This window comes from Oryzias latipes, chromosome 6, assembly GCF_002234675.1.
Source record: "Oryzias latipes chromosome 6, ASM223467v1".
Lineage (NCBI taxonomy): Eukaryota > Metazoa > Chordata > Actinopteri > Beloniformes > Adrianichthyidae > Oryzias > Oryzias latipes.
Genome location: NC_019864.2, coordinates 6,427,852 through 6,451,951, shown reverse-complemented (window position 1 = coordinate 6,451,951; position 24,100 = coordinate 6,427,852). Strand labels below are relative to the sequence as shown.

General features: G+C 42.1%; 1 protein-coding gene across 1 annotated transcript; it reads left to right on the top strand.

Moving 5' to 3' along the window:
* The first annotated feature begins 16,402 nt into the window (after positions 1-16,402).
* On the top strand, positions 16,403-20,398 carry myod1 (myogenic differentiation 1). Its single transcript, XM_004069431.4, has 3 exons — positions 16,403-17,193; positions 17,878-17,959; positions 19,162-20,398. The coding sequence occupies exons 1-3, from the start codon at positions 16,606-16,608 to the stop codon at positions 19,383-19,385; spliced, it is 894 nt and encodes a 297-aa protein (XP_004069479.1). The 5' UTR covers positions 16,403-16,605; the 3' UTR covers positions 19,386-20,398.
* The last annotated feature ends 3,702 nt before the right edge of the window (positions 20,399-24,100 follow it).

The following is a 24,100-nucleotide window of genomic DNA, read 5'->3' as shown; positions in this document are numbered from 1 at the left end:
ATTTTGTCGGGGCACAACTTTCAATGTAACAAATCACCCTCCCCTCAAACACATTAATAAATGCGGCTGCTCTGCTCAGAGAGGTTCACTCGGTCCACTGGCACCGGAGCCCGAACGCAGAGCTCGGGTGCCGGGTCCAGACCTCAGTGGACACGCTTCCCAACTGCATCTCCCTCGTGAGGGGTGAAAGAGAGGGGAGAGCCAGCGGGGTGAGAGCGGAGCGGTGCTTTTCACAGGGCATCCGCAGAGCAGCTGGTCGGTCCTATATGCGCTCCAAGGCTTTCTCTTAGCAAAACACCATCTATGCATGACGTAAACCAGAGCAGTAGTGAACTGCACTGTTGTTCCTGGATCTGAGGTTCGACTATCGGACAGACTCTCCTCTCCAGTACCCTGGCATAGACTTTCCCAGGGAGGCTGAGTAGTGCGATTCCCCGGTAGTTGGAACACACCCTCCGGTCCTTCTTCTTAGAAATGGGAACCACCATCCCCGTCTGCCAATCCAGTTGTACAGTTCCTCATTGCCACGCGATGCTGCAGAGACGTGTCAACCAAGACACTCCTACAGACTTGAGGTACTCAGGGCAGACTACGTCCACTCCCGGAGCCTTGCCACCGAGGAGGTCATTGACTACCTTGGTGATTTCAGCTCGGGTGATAGACAGCTTCACCCCAAAGTTCTCATTATCTGCTTTCTAAAAGAAGATGTGTCAGTGGGATTAAGGAGTTCCTCTAAGTATTCCTTCCACCACAATGTCCCCAGTCAAAGTCAACAGCTCCCCACCTGCACTGAAAACGGTGCCTGTAGAGAACTGCTTTCCCATCCTGAGGCGCCGGAGGGTTTGCCAGAATCTCTTCAAGGCCAACCGATAGTCCTTCTCCATGACCTCACCAAACTCCTCCTAGGACCAGGTTTTTGTCTCAGCAACAGTCCGGGCCGCATCTCGCTTAGACTACCGCGACAGGCTCCAGAGATCTTGCGACCACAGCTTAGAGCAGCAGCAGAGACAATGGAAGTAGAAAATATGGTCCACTCGGACTCAATGTCCCAGACCTCCCTCGGTACCTGTCTGAAGTTCTCCCGGATGTGGGAGTTAAAGACTTCCCAACGGAGGCCTCAGCCAGACATTCCCAGCAGACCCTCATAGTGCGTTTAGGTTTCCTATGTCTTTCCGGCCTCCTTGCCCGCCAGCGAATCCCACTCACCACCAGGTAATGATTGGTGGACAGCTCTGCCCCTCTCTTTACCTAAGTGTCCACGACACAAGGCCGAAGTGTGCCTGAAACAACTACAAAGTCGATCATTGACCTCCTGCCTAAGGCGTCCTGATGTCACCTGTATTAATACCTTCTGTGCTCGAACATGGTGTTCGTGCACAGAAGTCCAATAACAAAACACCGCTCAGGTTCCGATCAGGGAGGCCATTCCTACTAATCACGCCCCTCCAGGTGCCCACATGGGCATTGATGTCCCCCAGGAGGACAGTAGAGTCCCCCATTGGTGCACTTTCCAGTACCCCTTCAAGAGACACCAAGAAGTCTGGGTACTCCAAATTGCTGTTCGGCCCGTAAGCCGTAACCACAGTGAGAGACCTGTCCCCCACCTGTAGACGGTGGGACATGACCCAGTCGTCCACCGGGGTGAACTCCAACACTTGCCGGTTGAGATGGGGGCTCACTAGTAAGCTCACACCAGCCCGCTGCCTCTCACCATGAGCAACTCCATAGTGATACAGAGTCCAACCCCTAAGGACTGATTTTCAGAGCCTAGACAATGTATCCAGGTGAGCTCAACTAAATTTAGACGGTATCTCTCAACTTATCGCACAAGCTCAGGCTCCTTCCCTCCCAGAGAGGTGACGTTCCATGTCCCAAAAGGCAAGTTCCATGACCAGGATTTAGGCCGCCGAGGCACCCGCCTTCGACTGCCACCCAAACCATTTTGCAACGGCCTCTTTTGAGGTCTCCTACAGTTGGTGGGCCCATGGAAGAGTGGTCCCACGTCGCTCCTTTGGGCTGAGCCCGACCGGGGTCCGTGGGAAGAGCCCCGGTCACCAGGCACTCTCCTGCAAGCCCCAACCCCAATCCAATCCGCTGGCTCCAGAGCGGGGCTCTGGTGACAAATATCCGGGCCACATAATTGTGTCCTTGATTTTTCTTGTCATCAGAGGTTTCTGAACCGCTCTTTGTGTGACTCGTCACCAACGACCTGTCTGCCATGGGAGACCCTACCAGGGGCTTAAGGCCCAAACAGCTTAGTTCCTGGGATCACTCAGGCTCTCAAACTCCCCCACCATGTTAAGGTGGCGGTTCACGGGAAAAAAGGAAATCCGTATTAATATTGATACCACAGTCCATGAACAGATCACAATTCACATGTGAATTACATTTTCTGGATTTCTTCACTGAGCAAAACTAATTAGTGTAAAAAAATTTGTAATCCAAAAGCTTGTCATGAAACATTGGATGAAGTCCTGTCTCTATGCAAATTAACCAGAGATGTAAAACTAAAAAATAAAACCAGAAATCTAGAAATTACATAAAACTGAAAAACCCAAAGGTCTAGCCAATAAATGGTGAATTAGATTTGAACACTTTCCAAAAATTCTATGTAAGGTTATAATAGTTACTTCACCTCTGCATTGTCAGCATCATCTGCAAGAGTGGCAGTTCTCCTTCCTATTCCTGCTTGCAAGAGCACTGTTTCACCTTTTGGAGTTCTGGACGAATTGTCGAGTAAAAGGCAGAACTGGAGTTCTAATAAACGTGCATATGTTGGTTGGTCTTTGTGTTACAGGTGCCTTTCTGTTAAAACGTGCATGGTTTCCAGCAATATTTATTGTGCACAACACAAAATAACACAATACAATTCTGTTACAACACTAGAAAAATTAACTCACAACACGAAACAATAACTCACATGAAACAATAACTCACGACACAACAAAACACTTTAACTCACATCACAACACAATAACTCACAACACATCACTTTAACTCACAGCACAACACAACAACTGACAACACAATAACTCGTAACACAACACTTTAACTCACAGCACAACACAATAACTCAAAACACAACACTTTACTGTAACATTTTAATTTTCCTTGCCTAAGCTGACATCTAACTCTAGACCAGTGTTTTTCAACCTTTTTTGAGCGATGGCACACTTTAACCTTCACAAAAATCCCGCGGCACACCAGCATCCAAAAATAAAATAAAAACTCATAGTCTGCATTGATTTACAATCTCACATGCATGTTTGTGATAATTATGGCAGAAAAAGCTGGAAGTTCTAGCTGTTTTTTCTAAAAGATGTAATAAAAGTTAGTTAAAAGATTTGAAAACGCTTTGATGTGTGTTCATTGTGGTTTCAAGACGTTTAACAAAGAAAGCCTCATTGTGCGCTGTGACGCTGTCACTTTAACCCAATGCATCATGGGAGATGTAATGCCATCTGCCTCCGAACGCATAGACTCGCGTCTCTGAGCTTCATTGTTTTGTTCACTTGTTCCACGGTCTGATACCGGATTCTGTGGAAAGCTACACCGCTAAAGATGAGCTTTAGCTGTTATTTTTGTTGGAACTGAGAGACTTTATGAGCAGAATCAGAACAAGGAAGTGAAGACTTTAACCACTTCTGATTGGTCAGACTGATGACGTATGATCAAGCCTCCAAGAATGATTGGTGGAGACAGTTAAAGGGGCGGGACTTTCAGAAAACACTTGTAGCTGAAGCTAAATCGTGGTACCTTCATTCTTATCAAAATGTCTTTAATAGAATCGAATAAACACAAAGAAAAAAGTATGTTATGATCTTTCATATTCCATATTCATATTCCTAACTACCATATCCTGGATATGGTAAATGCTTTTAGATCAGTTAATGAGGGCAATTTCCCACGGCACACCTGACCATCTCCCACAGCACACTAGTGTGCCGCGGCACACTGGTTGAAAAACACTGATCTAGACTGTACGACTGGATAGCTCCAATATTGGTCACCATTTTTATTGCAATGCTGTTAGGCTGGGGTTGTGAGAAACTGAAAACTAGCCGGAGAAAGTGTAAACAAACGGTTGATAGAACATCAGCAGAGCCTTATATCCCTACCAACAGTCTCACTCATAACTCAGAGGTGTATATCTGATGAAGTCCTGTCACTCTGCAGAAACTATGTCCTACAAAACTACACAGGTTTTTGGATTCTGGCTAAAAATGGCATATTCATAATATCATACACACACTAAAATAAAAATTTCTGCACAATTTGCAAAATTCTTCTACAATGAACAAAACAGATTTACACAACAATACACAAAACAGACCCCTCTCCCTTGGTTTACACACACACACGCACACACATATTACAAGGAATGTGGGACCTCTCACCATCTGTCCCCTACCCCATCCCTGGCAGGGGGTATGGGCCCTTGGCAACGGCGGCCGTGTCCCTGAGGTGCTGGCTTCCTGGGCCCGGCGGCCCCTGAGGAATTCCTGAGTTCTCTGGCAAGACTAAGAGCCGGGGATCACATAATATCTGAGCCTGGGGATGTCTGTGTCCCTGTGATGTGGGTTCTAGTCCTTGCCCTTGTGCGCCGGCCTTCTCCAAAATTCCAACTATTGGTTAGCCTGGTCGGGCCATGTTTACAACACTCATGGTGGACCCCCACCAGTCTTTGGTGTCCTCCTCCTGGGTAGGGGTGGCTGGCCCCTGCCTCACTCTCTACTGGACCACCTGGGCGCTGGGTGGTTGGCTGCCTGGAGCATGGGGCAGGTCTCCCTTGGGGGGCCCTGGCCCGTGCCTGGGGTTAGGGGATTCTCAGAACTCCTAGCGTGGCGGGCGGCTGCCCTCCTGGCTGGGCTGGGGCCTGCACTCTCTCTCCCCTTATGCCTTCCTGCTCTCTGGCTTTGGGGGGCCCCATGGCAGTCCTGCTGGCCCTGGCCTGGGTGGCAGAACTGACTGCCCGGCGGGCGGCTGTTCTCTATCTGCTACCATGCGGGTGTTGGGGGGTTCTAGCTGATGCTGCTGCTGCGGCGGGGGTCTTTGTCTGGGGATGGCTGGACACTCTCCCTCATTCTTTTTACATTCCATCATCCATTTTAGAAGAACATAAACAATCACTCAAGGTGTTAACTCACCTTTGCATAAATAGTTAGTGCGTTTGAATAAAATGTTTCACACTAGTCAGTCAGAAGGCATAAGTATGGGTGTTTGAACATTAGTTGTATTGTGTACATGTTGACATGTGAACATTTTTGGAGCCAACAGGTATGTTTATAACATTTGAGTGTGTGTGGACAGGCCCCGCCCTTACAGACTTGTATTACATCTGAACCTACCCGTATGATTATGACCATCCAGGAACTTGTTGCCTAATGCTGTTTCATGGTTTTACCCCCTATTCTATGATCACCCTTCTACCCCCCCCCCCCCTCTCTAACATCCCTCTCTCCTCTTCCCTCCTCTTCCTTTCCAACAAAAACAAAAAAAAAAACTGTTACAGAAATTAGTAAGATGAATAAAGTTTGGCCTAAATCACAAAAGGGGTTTATTCAGACATACCTCTGGTTTGTCAGAAGATTCATAACCCCTGTTGTTAAAGTAAAATATGTCCAAGACAAGAGGCCTTCAGCTCTCATCTGTTTGCTCAGCTGTTGGACAGGAAAAGATAGGACAAAATAAATAAATAAATAAAACTCGACACACATTCAATGACTATCAATGACCACACTAATAAATTAATTTGATAACTATGGAGAAAAATAGAATCACTGGATTTGTAAGTGCGTCATTTATAATTTGTAACTCATAAAATATATTTTGCCTATATATTTTTAAGTATGGACACCTTGTGGCCGGAAGAAACTACCCAAATGGTTTGTTTACAACAAGCCAAAGAGACATTTCTCATGTTTACTGTTAACTTTATTTTAAAATAATGCAGGACTGTAGTAGGAAATTGTTCACTGAAGCCATCACATCTCTTGGAGCAGTACACGTGAGCAGTCCCACAATGTAATAAATGTAACAATATAATTGCTCAACTGCTGCCAATGATAATAAAAATAGATTAGATTTATCTGTGCTTTTCCAGATGATCAAAGCTCTTACAATGTATATCTCTGGGGCTGCCAGTGCACCAACAGTCCCTCTGACCATCACCATCAAAGTCGATTGTTGTAAATTTGTTGCTATGTGAGGTGTTTTTTTATATTGTTGTTATAGCAACAAGGCATCAAATTCTTGGAATAGTTACTTGAAGGATGTTTAATAAGTTATCTATTTTTTCTTTCTTTCAGCCATAACACAGTGGATACAGCCCTGCAATGACTAGACTTTTGATCATTGCTGTGTTTCTACAAAGCTACCCTCCCAAAACAAAAACACAAAAATGTTGTTTAGAAATGATTCTGGATGTTCTGAAAAGTTTCTGTCAAGCTGGAAAAATTACCTGAAGCTTTTTTTTTCTCCCACAAAGCCTCCTCCAAAATCTACACCTTACTTAATGAGAACAAAAGGAAGACACCAGGATCAGATGGTATTAGGTTGTTGAAAAATATTCAGTTGATCCGTGGACCATCTACCCTTTAGTCTCTTTACTCTGAGGTCAATAAGGATGTAGGAGAAGGTCATATCAAGAAGATAAAATTGTCAGATAAGAGAAATATCATTCCAAAGAACTGAACCCTTTGAGCAGTGTCAGCCAGATCACTGTGTAAATGCTCCAGCAGAGGGCGCCATAAATCCATAAAAATATTGCCTTTCCCAGTGGTTTATTAATTATTTTTTAATTAATCTGCCATTTTTAAAATGGCCGATTAATGGAATATGAAAAAGTTAAAAAAACTTTTCCTCTGATTTGTGGGCGGGACTGTTGACGGGGAAGTAATCCTCCGCTGATATCCCATCATGCCTTTGTTTACACTCTCCCACTAGTTTACAGCCCCTCACAACCCCAACTTAACATTAGCGAAGGAGTTTAGAGACGGATTCCAGCTCAGACGAGGAAAGCAAAGATGTACACGGATCAACTTGGATGCATCAGAAAGAAGCAGAGCAGGGAGCTTGTGGTGATTGTAGTTTCTACGTAACAACTATAAGCTTTTTCCAACGTCATTTTTTTATCTGCTCCTGATCCACAACAATTTGAAAAAAGTAATACTCAGAGACATAATTTTAATTGTAATTCATGATCAGAAAAAGTCTGCAAGAACATTTTAAAAAACACAGTTTTCATTAGAGTGGGTCTTTAAAGCAGGTGTCTGCAACGTCACGGCGGTGGAATGGTAATATCCGTGACTTGATAATAATGGAGAAAAAGAGAAAAACAAGAAAACAATATCAAGAGGACAATCAGGAGATGTCCTCCCACAACAATATACACTCCAACAAACACACACACATACGCATGCAAGGAAGGAGGGACCTCTGATCTTCTGCCCCCTATCCCATCCCTGAGGGGGGGGGGGGGGAGGACTAGGCTCTCTGCAACGAGCAGCCATCAGGGTCCACAGTGAGTTCTCCAGATCAAGGTATGTGCGTGAGAATGGAAAAAGTGTGAGGAAGTGGTATTCCTAATGGACATAATAGAGTTCTATCTGAATACATTGACAAGGTCAAGTCACTGTAATCTTGTTTTTTAGCCAGGTTAAAAAGTAGTAGTATGTCACATAATTTCAATATTGTTACTTAAACTCTGAATGTGAATCACAAGCTGTAGTAGAACTGAACGTTTTTGATCCTGTAATGTACATGGAGGATCGTAAATCTCTGCCCTGTTGTATTTGAAATCTCATCACTTTGACGGTGAAAGCATTTTTAAAACCCTTACTTTTTTATATGTATCAGAAAGTATCAAGAGGGTTTGCTGTGGCTTGATTACATTTTCCGTTGGGTATTGAAACCATTTACGAGATGAGGACCACAAGCGTTTATGACAAAAATTAAAACCTGCTGCTTATTGCCTTGGGGGACTAAGACACACAATCAACGTTTTTGATGAAATATTGTGTAAATGTGCTCCACTGTCTGGTTGAGAAGCCAGTTAAATGGTTAAAGCAGCTGCTTTGTATCACTACAGGTATGTTTAAACCCCCATAATGTAAAGATATGAAAAGTAAACATCTTTGCAAAGTGTATTTGTACACAAAGAGCTGGAGTAGAAAGAAACATGGGAAAAGCTTTCGACTTCAACAAAGAAAGCAGCTTTCAACAGGCAAAATCAGAAGTTATCTTTATGGAATGTGACGTTCCAACCAAAATACTCCAATATTCCACAAGCTTTTATTATGGTGTTGTACTGCAGCTGCTGTGAACATAAATATGGCTGCATCTCTTTCAGTGACAGTCATTGTGTGAACATGCTTTGCTGTGTTCAATGTGTGAAGAGCAGCAGCAGCAGTAATTGCTTCTCAGGTCAAGAGGTTAAAGGCTAACAGACCACACAGAAAGAGCTGCAACTTTACACACACTACAAACATTACCCAGGTCACAACCTTGCTGTCTCATCTGAGTGTTTTTAGTCTGAGAATGATTATTTAGTCTCTGCATCACAGCGTTAGAGCTCACGTGAATCCACTCCACTCCTCTTACAAAGTCAAGAGTTTTATTCCGTTCTATTCAAAACTTTAAAGATTTTTTTCACTCAACACCACACAGATTGTTGATGAAATACTTACTAGTGTTGAGATGAGTTATGCTAATATTTTAAATGGCACTTCTAGTAGTTGACAGTTTTCTCATTTTCTTTTTAATTTACAGTAGGTGTTAATGACTTTTAGTATTTTGGAATTTTGTCTTTTTATGTTGCCCATAACTTTAATTGTCATGTCTGCTTGTTTCCATTGCAAACATTTTACGGTTACAGGTTCTATTTGGACCATATGTAATAGATGAGAGCAGGGCAGGCACTGCTTTGAGGCCGGTACTCAGTAACGGCACTTCTAAAAATAGCTGTTTTGTACTGGTAATTCTGGACTGCAAAACTTTAATTATGATTTGTATTCTTTTAAGAAACGCAAGAAATATTTTTTATAAATCATTGGATTATTCCATACCCGCCCACACCGCACACTTGCACCACAACTAGTGAATTGATTTCTGCATCAAGGCTTCGAGGCGCGTTAGAAGTAGTGGAGGAGTATTTTCTGCTAAGCTCAGATCAAGGCTTGCTACACTTAGGAGAGGAGCTGAAAATGATGACGTCCAAAGCTTCACTTCCCGGCTGTACCACGTGACTGATTCATGAAATGATTCAGAATGTGGATCGATGTTTGGGGAAGTATTCTGTCACAGGAACAGGCAGACGGCTGGTTCCAACTGCAGCAGGTTCATGAGCTCACCTAAAAGTCCACAAAGCTAAATCAGGGTCTGACTGGCAGGATTCAATAACAGGCATGAGATCATCAGAGGAGAGGCAGGGTAGTCAGGATCCAGGCAAGAGCCGGGGCAGGCGGCAGGCAAACAGAGTCAGAAACAGGGTCAGGAGACTAAAGACCGGGTCCAAATGCAACACATGGTAAAGAAGGCAGAGTGGCACAAACAATACTTCACACTGAGTGAGGCTGATTGGTCAGACTGATAACGATTCTGCTACTGCCCACCAAAGTTGGAGGGGATGGAGATGACGCAGAACAGGGAGTGGAGCACATCCCAGGGGAAACCCTGGGAAGAGTTTTACAAGGACTATCTATGAGTCCACTGTTTTCTGATGATGAAAACATGGAAGATTTGTGAATATCAAATTTACATACATTTTAATCAAATGAGAAATTGTTTAAATGTGTTATGATTTATATTCGCCTATCTAGTGAGCATCAAGGCACACTGGTTTTTCACAGAGACTTCGGGGGAAATTCCAGGCCACCGGAATTTGGAATTGTAGTTTCAGACACGGCAACAAAAACAGTGAACGACCTATCTAATGTGATAAGTAGTGAATAGTGAGCGATTTTGGACAAAGCCTTAGACTTTTTTTCCTGAACGTCTTCCTGTAGATTCTTCTCCAAACGCACTGAAAAACTGTCGACAAAGCTGTTGAACACTTGTAATGTTTTGTTTGTTTTTTCATAGATCTGCAGATGATATCAAATATATGGCAAGAGTGTTCTCCATTGTGATAGCCATAATTCCCACTGACGCCAAACACATCGTATGATAAAAGAATGCTCTCAGCCTTCCTAGAGGGGAGACTTCCCTGTTCACTGAGGATTACCAGTCCTCAATGTTCAGTTTCAGCCATTTACGTAGCACTTTGGCATCCATTTTTCATCCCCTACGCCCAACCCCACCCCACACTGATTTGTCACTGTGCTATAATTATCTCTCTAGTGAGGAAGGGCCATCTCAAAGGCCTTCTATGGGTCAATCTAATCTCTGAAATAAAACCAACAAACCAGCATTTGTTTCAACTTTTGTCCTACTGAGAATTGTTCTGCCTGTTTACACATTTAATAACCAAAAGAAAATATTTTCGCCCCCCCCAAAATACAAAGCAATTAAACACTTAGAATGTGAATATGCTTTGAAGTCCTACTCCAATCACTTTTTGATCTATTTTCAAAGCGTTCCCAGTGGCCTTTTAATTATGATTTTGCCATTAAGGTAAAATTAGAAAAGACCAGAGTTGTTCTCTAGAACCAAGTTTTTGCAGAGCGGCAGAAGTTCACCAGAAACTCGACTGTTGGCAGGTTAGTTACCCTCCGCTCATGTCCCATCATCCCTTTGTTTGCACACTCTCCAGCTAGCTCATGATTGAGGCAGATCTTGCAGCCTGGGCTGAAATTGAAAAGGAAATACACAAAATTTACAGCTATTTTGAGGACAAATATGATTCAAATGATTAGAATCAAAGATATAAATTGCATTCATAGAACAGGTTAGTTCACACACTTACATATTATTATTAGTGCTGCTTCACCTGCCTCCCTTGACCTCAGGTCCCAGTCTGCCCCAGGGCAGCTGTGGCTACAACCGTAGCTTACCATCACCAAGTATGAATGAGGAGTGAATGAATAATGGACACAATGTAAGCGCTTTGGGTGTCTTGAAAAGCGCAGATAAATCCAATCCATTATTATTATTATTATTATTATTATTATTATTATTATTATTATTATTATATCTCAATAAGGAACTAAAAGCTGCCAAACCGATCCCAAATCCCCCAAATCATGTCCACCCACCCAATGTAGTTTTTACCCACATAGTCGGAAACAAAACTGCTCAATTAGGTGGAAAACCCCCCAATCTGCCAACGCTGAATTCTCTGCTCACTAACTTTCTGTTGACTGTAACATTTCATTGTTTTTTTTATGACAGAGTTAAATAATAACAGAAAATTTTATTTTTTTAAGTGTTCAGCTCTGGGCCCCAGAGTGTTAAGGGGCCCAGGAAATCACCTGCCTTTCCCTAATGGTAAGTCCACCCCTGCCAAGACACATGGCGGTTTACTGATTTTACCTTCTCGTGCCCTGTAAGTCACAATCAGCCGATTCCACCTTCCGAATGCCGAGGCCTCCTGATTCTTTTTAAGATGTTTCTGGTTTGTTTCTTAAACCAAGGGTGCTTGTAGATTTAGAGGTACTAGAGTTACAGGTGAAACATGACACCATGACACCATAAACAGTCAGCAAGCATAGCCTCCAAATATTACAAAAAACCTATGAGAACAAAAATGACAGAGATCCATTTTAACACACAGGTGTCAAACTCCAGGCCTTGAGGACCAGGGCCAGCTCCTGATTGGCTAAACACAGCGGATCCAGCTAATCAGCAGCTGATAAGGCAGGATTTTTTTAACAACTAGCAGGCCCTCGAGGCCTGGAGTCTGAGGCCCCTCGAAATTTGAACAAAAACAAGGAAAGAGCAGCCGCTCTTCTATACATCCTGTTCAGTCACAGAGTTGCAGCAACCCAGCAAAGTTGGGTTACACAACAGATGGTTTACAATTCTATTTGCAGAGCAAAAAAAAGAGACCAAAGTTTCACATTTTGAGCAAAGGTTGCAGTGTTTTGTGTTGCTTTGCTTCAAATTTGTTTAAAAGAAAAAGCAACATTTTTATATAACGGTGGTCAAGGGTTGAATTGTAAAATTTCGAACTTTTTTTTGATTGTTCTTTATATCTGAGCGAAACATCAGTGATTGATAGAAAAGTTCAATAGGAATCCATATTTTCATGTTTTTCTCTGACTGACTGCAAAAATGGTGGATGTAATCTCATTAAGAAGGTGCTAAAGTTGCACTTTCAATCCAGTCAGGAAGTAATAATTAACGGATAGTTAATTACTGATGATTAATCACTAATTAATATTGTGTGTGTTTTTTTTTATCTATGTTTTTGTTGGGCTTGTGGTCTTTAGATGACTTTTGGGCATGAAAACCACAACTGAAACAGAGTGATCTGAGGGGCTGTGAAAAGAGAAAGCAAAATATTTGTTGCCAAACTTCCAAAAGAGCTGGAAGACATAAAATAGGAAAAACAAGAACAGAATAAAAAACTCTGAAAAAAACAACTGTTTCTCCTGCTTCTGTAGTGAAACCTGACAAATGAAATAAAAGACAGAAATCATCATTTGTTCCTAAGAAGTGAGGGAATAACTAATTAATGCATTCAATAAATGTAATGTTTTTCTAAGAAAAAAAAATGTATATAATGTAAAATACATTTCTGATTTCTGTTTTTAAATTCTCATCAAAACATTTGGATTCTTGACATTGACGTTGTCTAAAAGTGGACCTGACACGTTCTGACCCCCCACTCAGCACAAACAAGTACAGTACTGACCAATTATAGAGAGAAAAATAGTAAGAAAGAGTGAAGTAGAACAAAGGGTTCCCAGGAGGAAGCCGGCTCTTGTTTGCTTTAAAGAGCCAAGCGGTTGGTCATCATAGCAGCAGTTTATCCACATTCGCACGTTAGCTTGGATGTTCTGCAACTGTTCACCAGAACTGAGATGAACTTCTGAGCTGCGTTTCTACTTTTCAAACAATGCGATCGTCTCCAGGGTTTATCTATAAGATGAAGGACATCCTGCTCATTGACTTGCTGGGTCTGTGAACACGCTGAGGAAGAGGAGGGTGGTGTGTTCATCCAATAAGCAGAAGCAGGAAACGCAGAGGCGAAAAAAAGAAGTGAATAGAATTTTTTAGTCTATTGCAAAATATGAGATATATTTATGTGAGAAAAGAGCTTTTTGTCCAGTCTGCCTTTCTTGTTCCTGTAGCTATAAATAAAAAGGGCTGTGTGGTTTTTTTTTCTAAAAAAGAAAGACAAACTGTCAAAGCAGGAGTGAACATATCCTAAAATCAAATTAACTGATCTTTACCTGAATAAAAAAAACTGACTTGGCGAGCTCTAATTTAATCATCTCAGGATACAAATCCGATATTTCACATGGAAACTGACATTAAATGTAAAAAAACAAAAAAGCTATTGCGATGACAGAGAAGTGGGCGGAGGAGGATGCATTTAACCCCGCCCACATTGAGCCACGCCTCAGTCTGCACACTGCAGCCAGGGATGCTGGAGGAGTTCCCAGCTGCACCCTGCTAGTTGATGAAGTTGTCTGCCTATTGCAGTCACCTCGCTTCATTTCTCAGTGATGGAAACGTTCTGCGGGCTGTTTGGGTCTCTTTTCATGTTGCACACACTGCCTCTTAGTTTGAATTTATTGACCTTTCCTTTTTTCCCTGTTGTGAAGTGATTTTTTTTTTTGTTGTTGCTGTCAATAGACAAGCTTCAACTTATCCTTTTGCGTCCGAGCCTTTTTCTGAATCTGGGTTAGTGATGGCCAAATCGACGCCTCGTGAAGCACTGACCAACTTTGACACAACTGGGCTGAGATGGACACTCTGCTCGGATTATTTCAGTTAGAAACAGTGACATCTGCTGGTCGCCTCTTATTAATACATCCGAGCACACATGCAGTCAAAACCTCATGACTTCAAGAAGATTTTCAAGCTCAGTCGATGTTTGTCTTTTCATGAAATGTTTGATCAAAGGTGTAAACAAAGAACAGGAAAATAGTTTCCATATAAAAGCAGCTCCACAACCAACCTGTCCAGACACCTGAGAGAATCTTCTCCAGAACCGGACAGATCAAAGCAGAAAGAACCAGATCAGCTCCTCAAAGCTGAAACATTTATTAAGTAATATTTATGCCACCTTATTGCAAACAAAGCTTTCTAAGTTGCAAATGAAAATATTAAATGTTTGCTTTCAAATACTTTTTGGTTTCGCTTTCTTTTTTTTGCTTTTAAAAATGTCTCGCGTTTTCAGTTTAGTGTGACATATGGCAGCTATGTCACGCTAAGCTGAAACCTATGACACGCAAAAAAATTTTTTGAAAGCAAAGAAAAAGTATGTGAAAGCAAATATTTAATATTTTCATTTGCAGCTTAGAAAGTTTTGTTTGCTATGTGGTGGCGTAAATATAACTTGATAGACATTTGGAATTTCTAAATGCCAAATATTTAGTCTTTTCTTCGGCTTGCACATCTTTACTTTTATTCCGGATTGTGTTGATTCGCTTCAAACTTGTTTAATAAGAGCAAGATAAAAATATAAATAATTAAAAGTTGAATTGTAAACAGCTGGTTTTGTTTTTTTGTTTTTTTGCACGTTTTATCTGGAAGGAATAAATAACATACATATCATACACATGTATGAATAACAACTTTTTTTTTACACTTATTCATCTTATATGCTTCATTCTGACTGAAATAAAGCAACAAAAACCAAAAAAGTCTTTTGGGAGCTGAGAGGCTCTTTTTAGTGAGCCGATCCAGGATTCCCATCACAACAATGAGCCCACACTGGCAACAATGTCTGGTCTTAACAAACAGCTCGACTGCTGACAGTCAATGTGCTCGACATGTGATGACGTAACCACGCCTACTAGAGTCCCTGCTGAGCGACGCTTCTGGGTAAAAAAATTGATGTCAAGAGGAGGAGTCAAGCTGGATATCTGTAATCTGGGTTGTTGAACTCCATAACAGAGCTAGAAAGTTCTCTTATGTTTTACCCTAAATGTAAGGATTTAAAAAATAAAATACAACCGTTGTTATTCGCCAGGGGCCTCCGAACTCTAAAGTCCGCCACTGACGACAACATTTACCCTGAGACGCAATGCGAATGTGTGGGGGGGATCAACACCACAATGTGTCTCTTGGCCGCACATATTAAGTGTTTTTCTGTCTGGTCCTACGTAAATATGTGCAAATAACAAAAAGAAAAGTAGATTTTGAAAATTATTAAGATCATTTCTGAGTAGAATTGATGTGAATACATGAAAACCAAAGCACAGAGACACTCAGTTAGCATTATTTTCACAACTATTGTTGTAGTTTAGAATAAATACCGACTTTTTGAATATGGGAAAGCAAAACCTTTTTTTCATGCCATTTTTCTCCATTAAAACAACAACTTTGTGGTGTTTTTTAAAAAAAAAAGAGACTTCATTTGTTTTTCAAAATAGCTCTAAAAACAACCAAAGCTCGTCTTGCATTGCCAGCTTTTCACACATTTCTTGCTGCTCATTAAATGTTCTGCTGACAGTCTTTTCTTTCAGTGCAAACATTTCATTTGTCTCTGACATTCTGAATTGCCTCATTTTTCCTACTTACAATGAAAACAAAAAAAAGAGTGGTGTGTGCGCATGTGAAGGTGCGTTCCAGAGCGCGCTCCACGCAGTTTCATGAACACTCATTCGGTGTACAGACCGGACGGACCAGCGCCAGACACGCAGGTACCTGCAGGGGCGGTTCTTCTTTTCATCAGCGCTCCTCCGCCACCTACAATATATTTATTGTAATTAAATCAACTTATTGGAAGAGGTTCGATCTGCAAAATCAAAGCGGTTCAATTCCCTCAAATCTTGCTCCAGCCTTTTTGTTTTCACAGATCTGTTCCTATAAATGTCCATCTTGGTGTCATTTTATTCCGGCCAAAAACAAACCGCAATTATTCATTTCTCCTTAGTGATCATGTTTACAACGGTTGATAACTGTTTCTTGAAAAGACGCTACAAACACTATCAAATCCTAATTTCTGATTGGTCACAGCGCTGCGTTGCTGAGATTCAGCGTGAAAAAGTTCAACCGGTTGAACTTTCAGCGCGCGACCAACGAACGCTTGATTTGTTTGTAGGCTCCGCACCCAACTTAAAAACCTGCTGGTGATGTGCGACCGCTAGCCTTCCAGACGCCACAGCCCCAAATTCTGGTGTGTGCGCATTCAAAGAGGCGCTTGAACACGGGTGTGTAAGGCGGAAATGCGTGTGCGGCCTTCCTTTAGCTGTTCCGTTAACTGCAGGCCTCTAATTACCGTGCAGTTGTAACCCCTCCACTTACACACACGCACACCCCTGCAGCTGCCCACCGATTGGTCACACTCCTCTGACCCCTTGGCCCCCCTGCCTGCTGCTGATGTGCCAGGTATAAGAGGCTTCAGGTCAGCAGTAGTCCAGTTCAAAACTCCTGACAGGACCCACATTACCGGACCCGCGGATCGCGAGTCTCTCTTCGGTTTGCTGGATAGCTCGGCTCGGCCCGTTGATCTCAGTATTTCTTTTCTGCGGGCCTGTTTTGGACCGGGTCATGGAGCTGTCGGATATTCCTTTCCCCATCCCGGCTGCTGATGATTTCTATGATGACCCCTGTTTTAACACAAGTGACATGCACTTCTTCGAGGACCTAGACCCACGGCTAGTCCATGGCGGTCTGCTGAAGCCGGATGACTCCTCTTCTTCCCCCTCATCCTCTCCTTGCTCGTCCTCCTCCTCCCCGTCCTCCGTCCTCCATGTGCACCAGCGCGCGGAGGTGGAGGACGATGAGCACGTCCGTGCGCCCAGTGGCCACCACCAGGCGGGCCGCTGCCTGCTGTGGGCCTGCAAAGCCTGCAAGCGGAAAACCACCAACGCAGACAGACGCAAGGCAGCGACGCTGCGCGAGCGCCGGCGCCTCAGCAAGGTCAATGACGCCTTCGAAACGCTGAAGCGCTGCACGTCAGCCAACCCCAACCAGAGGCTGCCCAAGGTGGAGATCCTGCGCAACGCCATCAGCTACATCGAGTCCCTGCAGGCGCTGCTGCGCGCCGGCCAGGAGGATGGCTTCTACCCGGTGTTGGAGCACTACAGCGGGGACTCGGACGCGTCCAGCCCCCGCTCCAACTGCTCTGACGGAATGGTGAGTCCGCTGTTCGGACAAGCTGCGAAGGCTGGAGCTACAGCGCGTCTTTACGCATGGAGTCTTGACTTAGTTAGTCGTTTCATGACGGCACAAGTTTTTACAAAACTTCAGTAAAAAAGAAAAGAAAAAGGAAAGGCAACTTTCACCGTTTTAGATTCGATTATACAGGCGCGTTACTCAGTTAATTCAGAGGATTACCAGTTACTACCTCTCCCGAAAATAAGATTTTTAAACGTAAAACCTTTTCTTTTTTTTTTTTAATCGTGAAAATCTTTTTTACGTATTTCTTGAATAGACTGACAGCGTCGTTTGGAGCAGTTCGCTGCTTGAATAAAAATCGGTTATAATTTGCACCAAACATCCGGATTTATTCAAACGAATTTCCTTCATAAAACATACGAGTCCCGTCATTAGGATTTCTATTATTTGACAAATTTCCTTTTATAACGCGTGCGAAACACTCAGGAAGATGAAATAATAATATTGTTGCTGCTGTTTTGTGCTTGTTTGTTCAAAGAAAGCCCATATATATATATATATATATTCCAGTTTAAAAATACACGAGTGTTTACTATCGGAAAATATCCCTTGTGTTGATATTTCAAAAATGTGACATTGTGTAAATTGTGTTTTATTTACTCTTTTGGCGTGCTCTAAAAAAAGCATTGTGTTTTATTCCAGACTGACTTTAATGGACCGAGGTGTCAGACGACGCAAAAGGGGAGTTATGACGGCGGCTCCTACTTCTCCGAGGCTCTGAACGGTGAGCTGCGCGCGGGCCAGAGGGGGCCGCGTCACGCGCCAACATTTTACACAGGAAAGATCCGATTTGCGCTTTAACCAGCCGACAGCATTGCTCATCTGAAATGATAAAGCGTTTGCAATCTAACTAAATCTGTTCATGAAGCCAAAGATGTGCTTTTATTTTTGCTAAATAAATTTAGTTTTCATGAGGTTAAAGAAAACAATGACATTCTCTATAAATTCTATAAATGAGAAAAAGGATATATATATAGATATATATCTATATCTATATTTACAGCTGAGCAAGTATGTCAGAGCTGAAGGCCTCTTGTGTTGGACAAATTTTACTTTTACAACAGGACTTTATGGATCTTTAGACAAACACAATTTATTTAGGGGTTAATATCCTTCAAAGGGTGCATTATTAACGCTTGCCGTGTAAGCCTGCGTTGAACTGCAAAGTGCATTAAAAATATGAACACTTTGAAGTAAATCTACTCACTTATACCATGGTGACTTTCAAAATAAATAAATAGTCAACCAGTACTTTATTCTGGTCATTTTTACGGTTTAGATTGCTTTTTCACAAAAGCGAACTATTTGTCATGCGGTGCAGCCTGTTGTCACAGTAACATGCCACTTAGCCAACCTCGAGTGGTGCGGCAAAGGAAAGTGATATCTATGCTGATGATCACGATGGGTTGAATAAAGCATCAGTTCAGAGAGAAAGTTCTCCTGTCACTGATCATTTTTGTCCAGATGATGAAGCTAAAGATTCTGATACAGAACATTTAAGATATGTGACCGGAACTGCTTTTTAGATGTACATTAACACATTTTTATCCACACCCAGCAGCCAATCAGAATCGAGTATTTCCCTGGACAATGGTATCAATTGGTGTAAACCCCTTATGTATTTGAGGTTAGGCTTTATTCATAATAATTATGTTTATATGCATTCTTTGTTGGACCGGACGGAAAACAAGAAGAGAGAGAGTGGATGTTAGAGATGGGGGGTGGGGGAGCAGTGGATAATACAGAGTCAAGAGTGTCATAAGTAAACTGCATGACTTGGTTCTCACACACACACACACACACCCACACACACACACACCAATAAATAGTCTGCACACAGCTGTTTACAGGTTTTATTCACACATAGAGGAGTGACCTCACAGTCTAGTTTGAATCATGTTTGACTGACGGTGTTTTCTGCCGTAGGAGGCCACAGGAATGACCGCAGCTCCGTCGTCTCCAGTCTGGACTGCCTGTCCAGCATTGTGGAGCGGATCTCCACCGACAGCAGCTGCCTCCCAGCCACGGCCGATGCTCCTGCCTCCCCGGCCGCCGCTGCGCTCAGTGAGACAGAGCGCGGCCCTCGGGCCGCTCCGACCTCTTCTCCGGCCTCCAGCCAAGACCCGAACCTGATCTATCAGGATCTATAGACCCTGACACCCTTGATGAACAGCAATGCTGTGGCACCGTGTGGAAATGAGCTCACAGACATGGAAACTGTTTAATTAGTTTGGCTCTGCAGATTCTTTTTAACATTTTCAAAACTTCTGTGGTCTTCTTAACCTTTAGAGGCTCATTCCTGCCAGGAAAATAGTATTTGTTTTTTGTTCGTTTTTTTGTTCAGTCTTCTTTTTTCCTGAATTGATATCTTATCAGTTTCAAACAACACGCACTGATGAAAAACATGAAATGTGGATTTGTAAAAAATGAAAAATGTCTTAATGAAGTCTTTATTTTAAAAAGGGAGTTAAAAGGGGAACAAAAGTCTCAGTTTTTTTAAATGAAATAATTGAAAACAGATCATCTAAACCAGAATATCTGGAGATAAAATATGAAATAAGTTTATTGCAGGTGGATTTTACCATTCCCAGACAGGCATATTTTCCAGCAGAAATGAGCTTCTGTTTTCCTGCTTAAAAACATGTGAAAGAATTCAGAGTAAAAACTGTAATGCTGGTAATACAGAGGAATTCACCTGAAAACAGGCGGTTTCCGTTTTTGTTGAATTTTTATTTTAAGTTATGCAAAAATATTTAAGTCTTGTTTTCTGTATTCATTTGAAAATGGAGGCCAAATGGAAGCCGGTGACGCTTCAGAGTCCTTCAGGCCTGCAGGTTTCTTCTCTCTAAAAAAAATCATCAAGCAGCAACACCACAATATTGTTGTGCATTCATGTGCACAATAAAAGAAAAGAAAAACCAGTAATGAGAGTGCTGGTTCAGAAGATGAAACCTCCACCAGCCTTTAGTCTTTCATTTTCAGCCTCTGAGGACCATGATTCTGTACATATAATGTAAATAAGAGCTGATTTGTTCCAACTGAAAGTATTATGTATCCTATTTATTGTTTTGCTCACATGTACTTTTGTTTGTTGTGAAATGTTTATATTTATACACCTGAAAACTGTGTGGAAACCAATAAATAAATGGCCTTATTTATACGATGGATGTGACTGCCCATTTTTGTTCAGTTAGTTGGAATGTAGCAAGAAATACGGATATTTTTACTGACCTTAGAAAATGTCTGTATTAACATTTTTCTTCATTTTTATTCATTTTGTGGTGCCTTGAAAATAGATGAACCCAATACCACTTCATGTAACTCAGCCGCCCGCCCCCCACCTTCATACATGACCCTCTGATGGAAAAACTAATCACAGGAAAACAGCGCCACCCTATGGTCAGAGTAAAAAGTTCAAGTCTGTCAAAGGCTGGCGTGTGTAAACTAAGGGGCACTCGACAGTGCGCTGAACCTTTTTTCTTCAATGATTTGTGAACCACACTGGTGAAATCTTTCCACCTTTATCCACCTTTGTCATGGTAGGAATAACACGTCAATGTAAGGGTGGGGTCATCTAAGATAGCACAAGGGTTAACATTGGGATCTCATCAGTGATGCAAAAAAATTCTTGTCCTCATATTTAAAAAATCTTTAAAAGATCAATTAGAAACAACTCCAACACAACTAAAGGCCTGTTCACACCGGGACGAATTTCGCCGGCGATTTTCGCCGACGTTTAACGCCTCGTGACTAAACAAAGGGCACCAACGAGAGTGTGCACACCGACGCGAAAAAACGCCAAGCGTTAAAGCGTCAAAAAAAAAAACGCCTCGGGTTCGTTTTTTTTTTTCGACGCGTCGCGTCGAAATCTACTCGACCAATGAGAACGGCGCTTTTGCTCACGTGTCTGGAGCTTCTGAAGTTACAGTAAAACACAAATTGGGGGCGCTCAAACACAAAACTGCCTTGCTGAGCACACATACCAGCGAAGAAGATAGACGCCAAGTAGCGTCTACACTGCCGCGAAGCAATAATGACGGACATTCTAAAATATCCCCGAACCAAGCACCAGTTGGAGCTACTGGTGCTTGAAATATTCATGTTTTCTTTGTTTGATTCTGACAAGCGTGTAAATACTTGCTCTCTTCTTCTGAGTGAAAAGCGACTTTAAGAAGCGTAAAGTTGGGCAGCGCCACCTTGTGTACAGGAGTATTTCTGTTTTACATTAAGCGCCATCTAATGTCAGGGAAGGAAATTGCATGTTCACTCCACTCATCGTCAGCGAGAATCGCCTGGGTGTGAACACAAAAAACGTGGCGAAGAACGCTGGCGAATAACGCCTGGCGAATATTCGTCCCGGTGTGTACGGGCCTTAAGTCAGCAAAAAACACACATCACTGATTCACATCACTGAGCGCTTCTTCCACCACTGGGGGTTCACTCTGTGGTCAGCATGGACATGCACAGGATTTCAGAGGGGGAGGGGCTCAAAGTCGGAAAAGAGCACCCCCACCCCCCTTTTCATCCTTTAAACAATACAGAAATTGATAAAAAGTTTTAAATAAGGAACCTTCTCGGCTACTGTAGGTAAAAGTATTGCACTTGTCATTTCTTTTATGTAAACAAATTATTGTCAAAAAGTTTGTTCACTTTATCATAGACTTGGAAGACATAGAAAGCAGTAAAACCCTGAAGGCTGTTTATGTTGGCAATGTGCTGCAGGCACAATCAGCATGAATCAGTGCACTACAAACAGTAATGCTTTAAACACAAACATCCTACAATTTTCACCCCCAGAATGCTGGAATCATTACTAATAATTTAATGATATCATACTGTTGCAGCGAGGATTCTGCAGTTTAGTTCAGGTTTTCAGTGTTTTTGGTCATGTTCTGTCCTCTGTCAGTCACTCCGGGTCCTTCAGTTTCATTGTCCAGACAGTGACAATAAAAGTATATCTTATCTCATCTTATGTTATTCATCCACAGCTTTCCTCTTTTCTGTTCATTGTCTGGTTTTCAGGTCTGCATTGTCAGGTCATCTGCTTTTTGTTTCTCCACGGTTTTTGTCCTGTTTAAGTTTATTTCTCCAAGATGGAAGCGATTCTGTAGCATTATTAAAAATAATGGTCAAAACCAGAAATGCTTTTTCATTTTCAAAATGTAACTGCATCAAATGACTCAAAATTAAAATGAAAAAACAATACTTCATAATTCTTTTTCATTTTCTACTTAATCTAATCTACTCATCGATCATTTATTGTTTAGTTCACATGCCCCTGTTTGGTGCAGTGTATGGTCCCTCTTTCCCCCCCTGGAGAGCGGGAGTGATTCCAGATTCCAATTGGCTGGTCTGTGCCCCTGTACTTGGCCGTGGACCTTGCCTCTGGCTCATGTCACGCCCCCAGCCGTCCCCCAATTCTGTTCAGTTAAATTAAAAATAAAAGTAAAAAAAGAGATAAATGCAATGAATACAGAAGAGGTCCAAAAAAAATAATGATACAGACTAAGAAAACAGCTGGCAGAAAGATCTACCCATAAAATTAAACACCCTGTAGCAAACACAATAGAAACCAATTCCACAAAAATACAAGTGTTTTTGTAAAAACTATCAACAACTGTCTTCTCAACCTGGAGTGAGTAGCAACGGGGCAGATACTGGTACATTTTTACCACCACTAGATTTACCTCAAATTACAGATAATTAGAACACAAAAATGAATGTAATTATAAATAACTAAAGAGGAAGTTATTCTAGCAATTATGAGATTGAAGAATGGTAAAGCTAAAGGGGCAGTTGGATATAATTCTGAATGGTTTTAAATAATGCAACCCCAGCTACTCCCAGTAAAAGATTCAATTGTATAATTGAAAGGAAAACTATGCCACCTGCATGGAAGGAAGCCATAATTTTTGTAATTTCCAAAGAAAATAAAGATAAATTAGACTGTAGTTTCTGCAGGAGTTCATTAGAAATTCACCTCCGAGTTGTGGAACTGTTGGCGTGGAGTAAGCCTGCCCTAATTTCCTATCATCTTTTTTATTTATACTCTCTTTCACTAGCTTACAGCCCTTCACAACCCCAAGCTAATATTACCGGTGCTCATGCCGTTTCTTATTACAGGCAAACTAGGCTACCGCTGCAAGCTACATGCCTATTCTCTTATGAGGAGGATTAAAATGTCCTTTTTTTAACCATCTCCTGTGTTACTTACACCCCTTATGTGTCGGTACCGCAAAGGGTGTCACTTCGCATGCCGTTTGCGCATTTTCACGTCCACATACAAGAACTTGGTGTCTGCACTGGAAAATTCATAGTGTTAATAAATGTGCTGTGGTGCTTACCACCATGCTTGTTGATGTCATGAGCTTTGTCTTTGCAAGAGCAATTCTGTAATGTTATGGAGATCCAGACATTGAGCCAGAGGGATCTCCCCAGCCTCCTGACCAATGAGCTCCAGGACCATCAGGGACCTCAGGACCTGGACCTCCCTCTTATGTAAAAGCATCATCTGCTGATTTACATGGTCATCAGCCTGTTTTCACTAAACAACCACGGCAACAACCACAGACCAAGCCAGCAAGTCCTGGTAGAAAAGATGTAGTGAGTAGTGAAGGATTTCAGACACAAACACAATGATGATACAGGCTTTGCAGAATTCCAGGGGACCTTTGACGCTTTCCATTTGATTTATTCACTGTTTGCTGTAAAGCCAAAACCAAAACACTTTGTTACGCGTGGTTGGACTATATTCAGTTTGTATGAGTATTGTTTAACTAGATTATTATTAAACCTTTATGTTACCATCATGCTAGTATAGGTGAAGGACTTTGTGATGGCTGCCTACGCTGCCACACCATCAGGG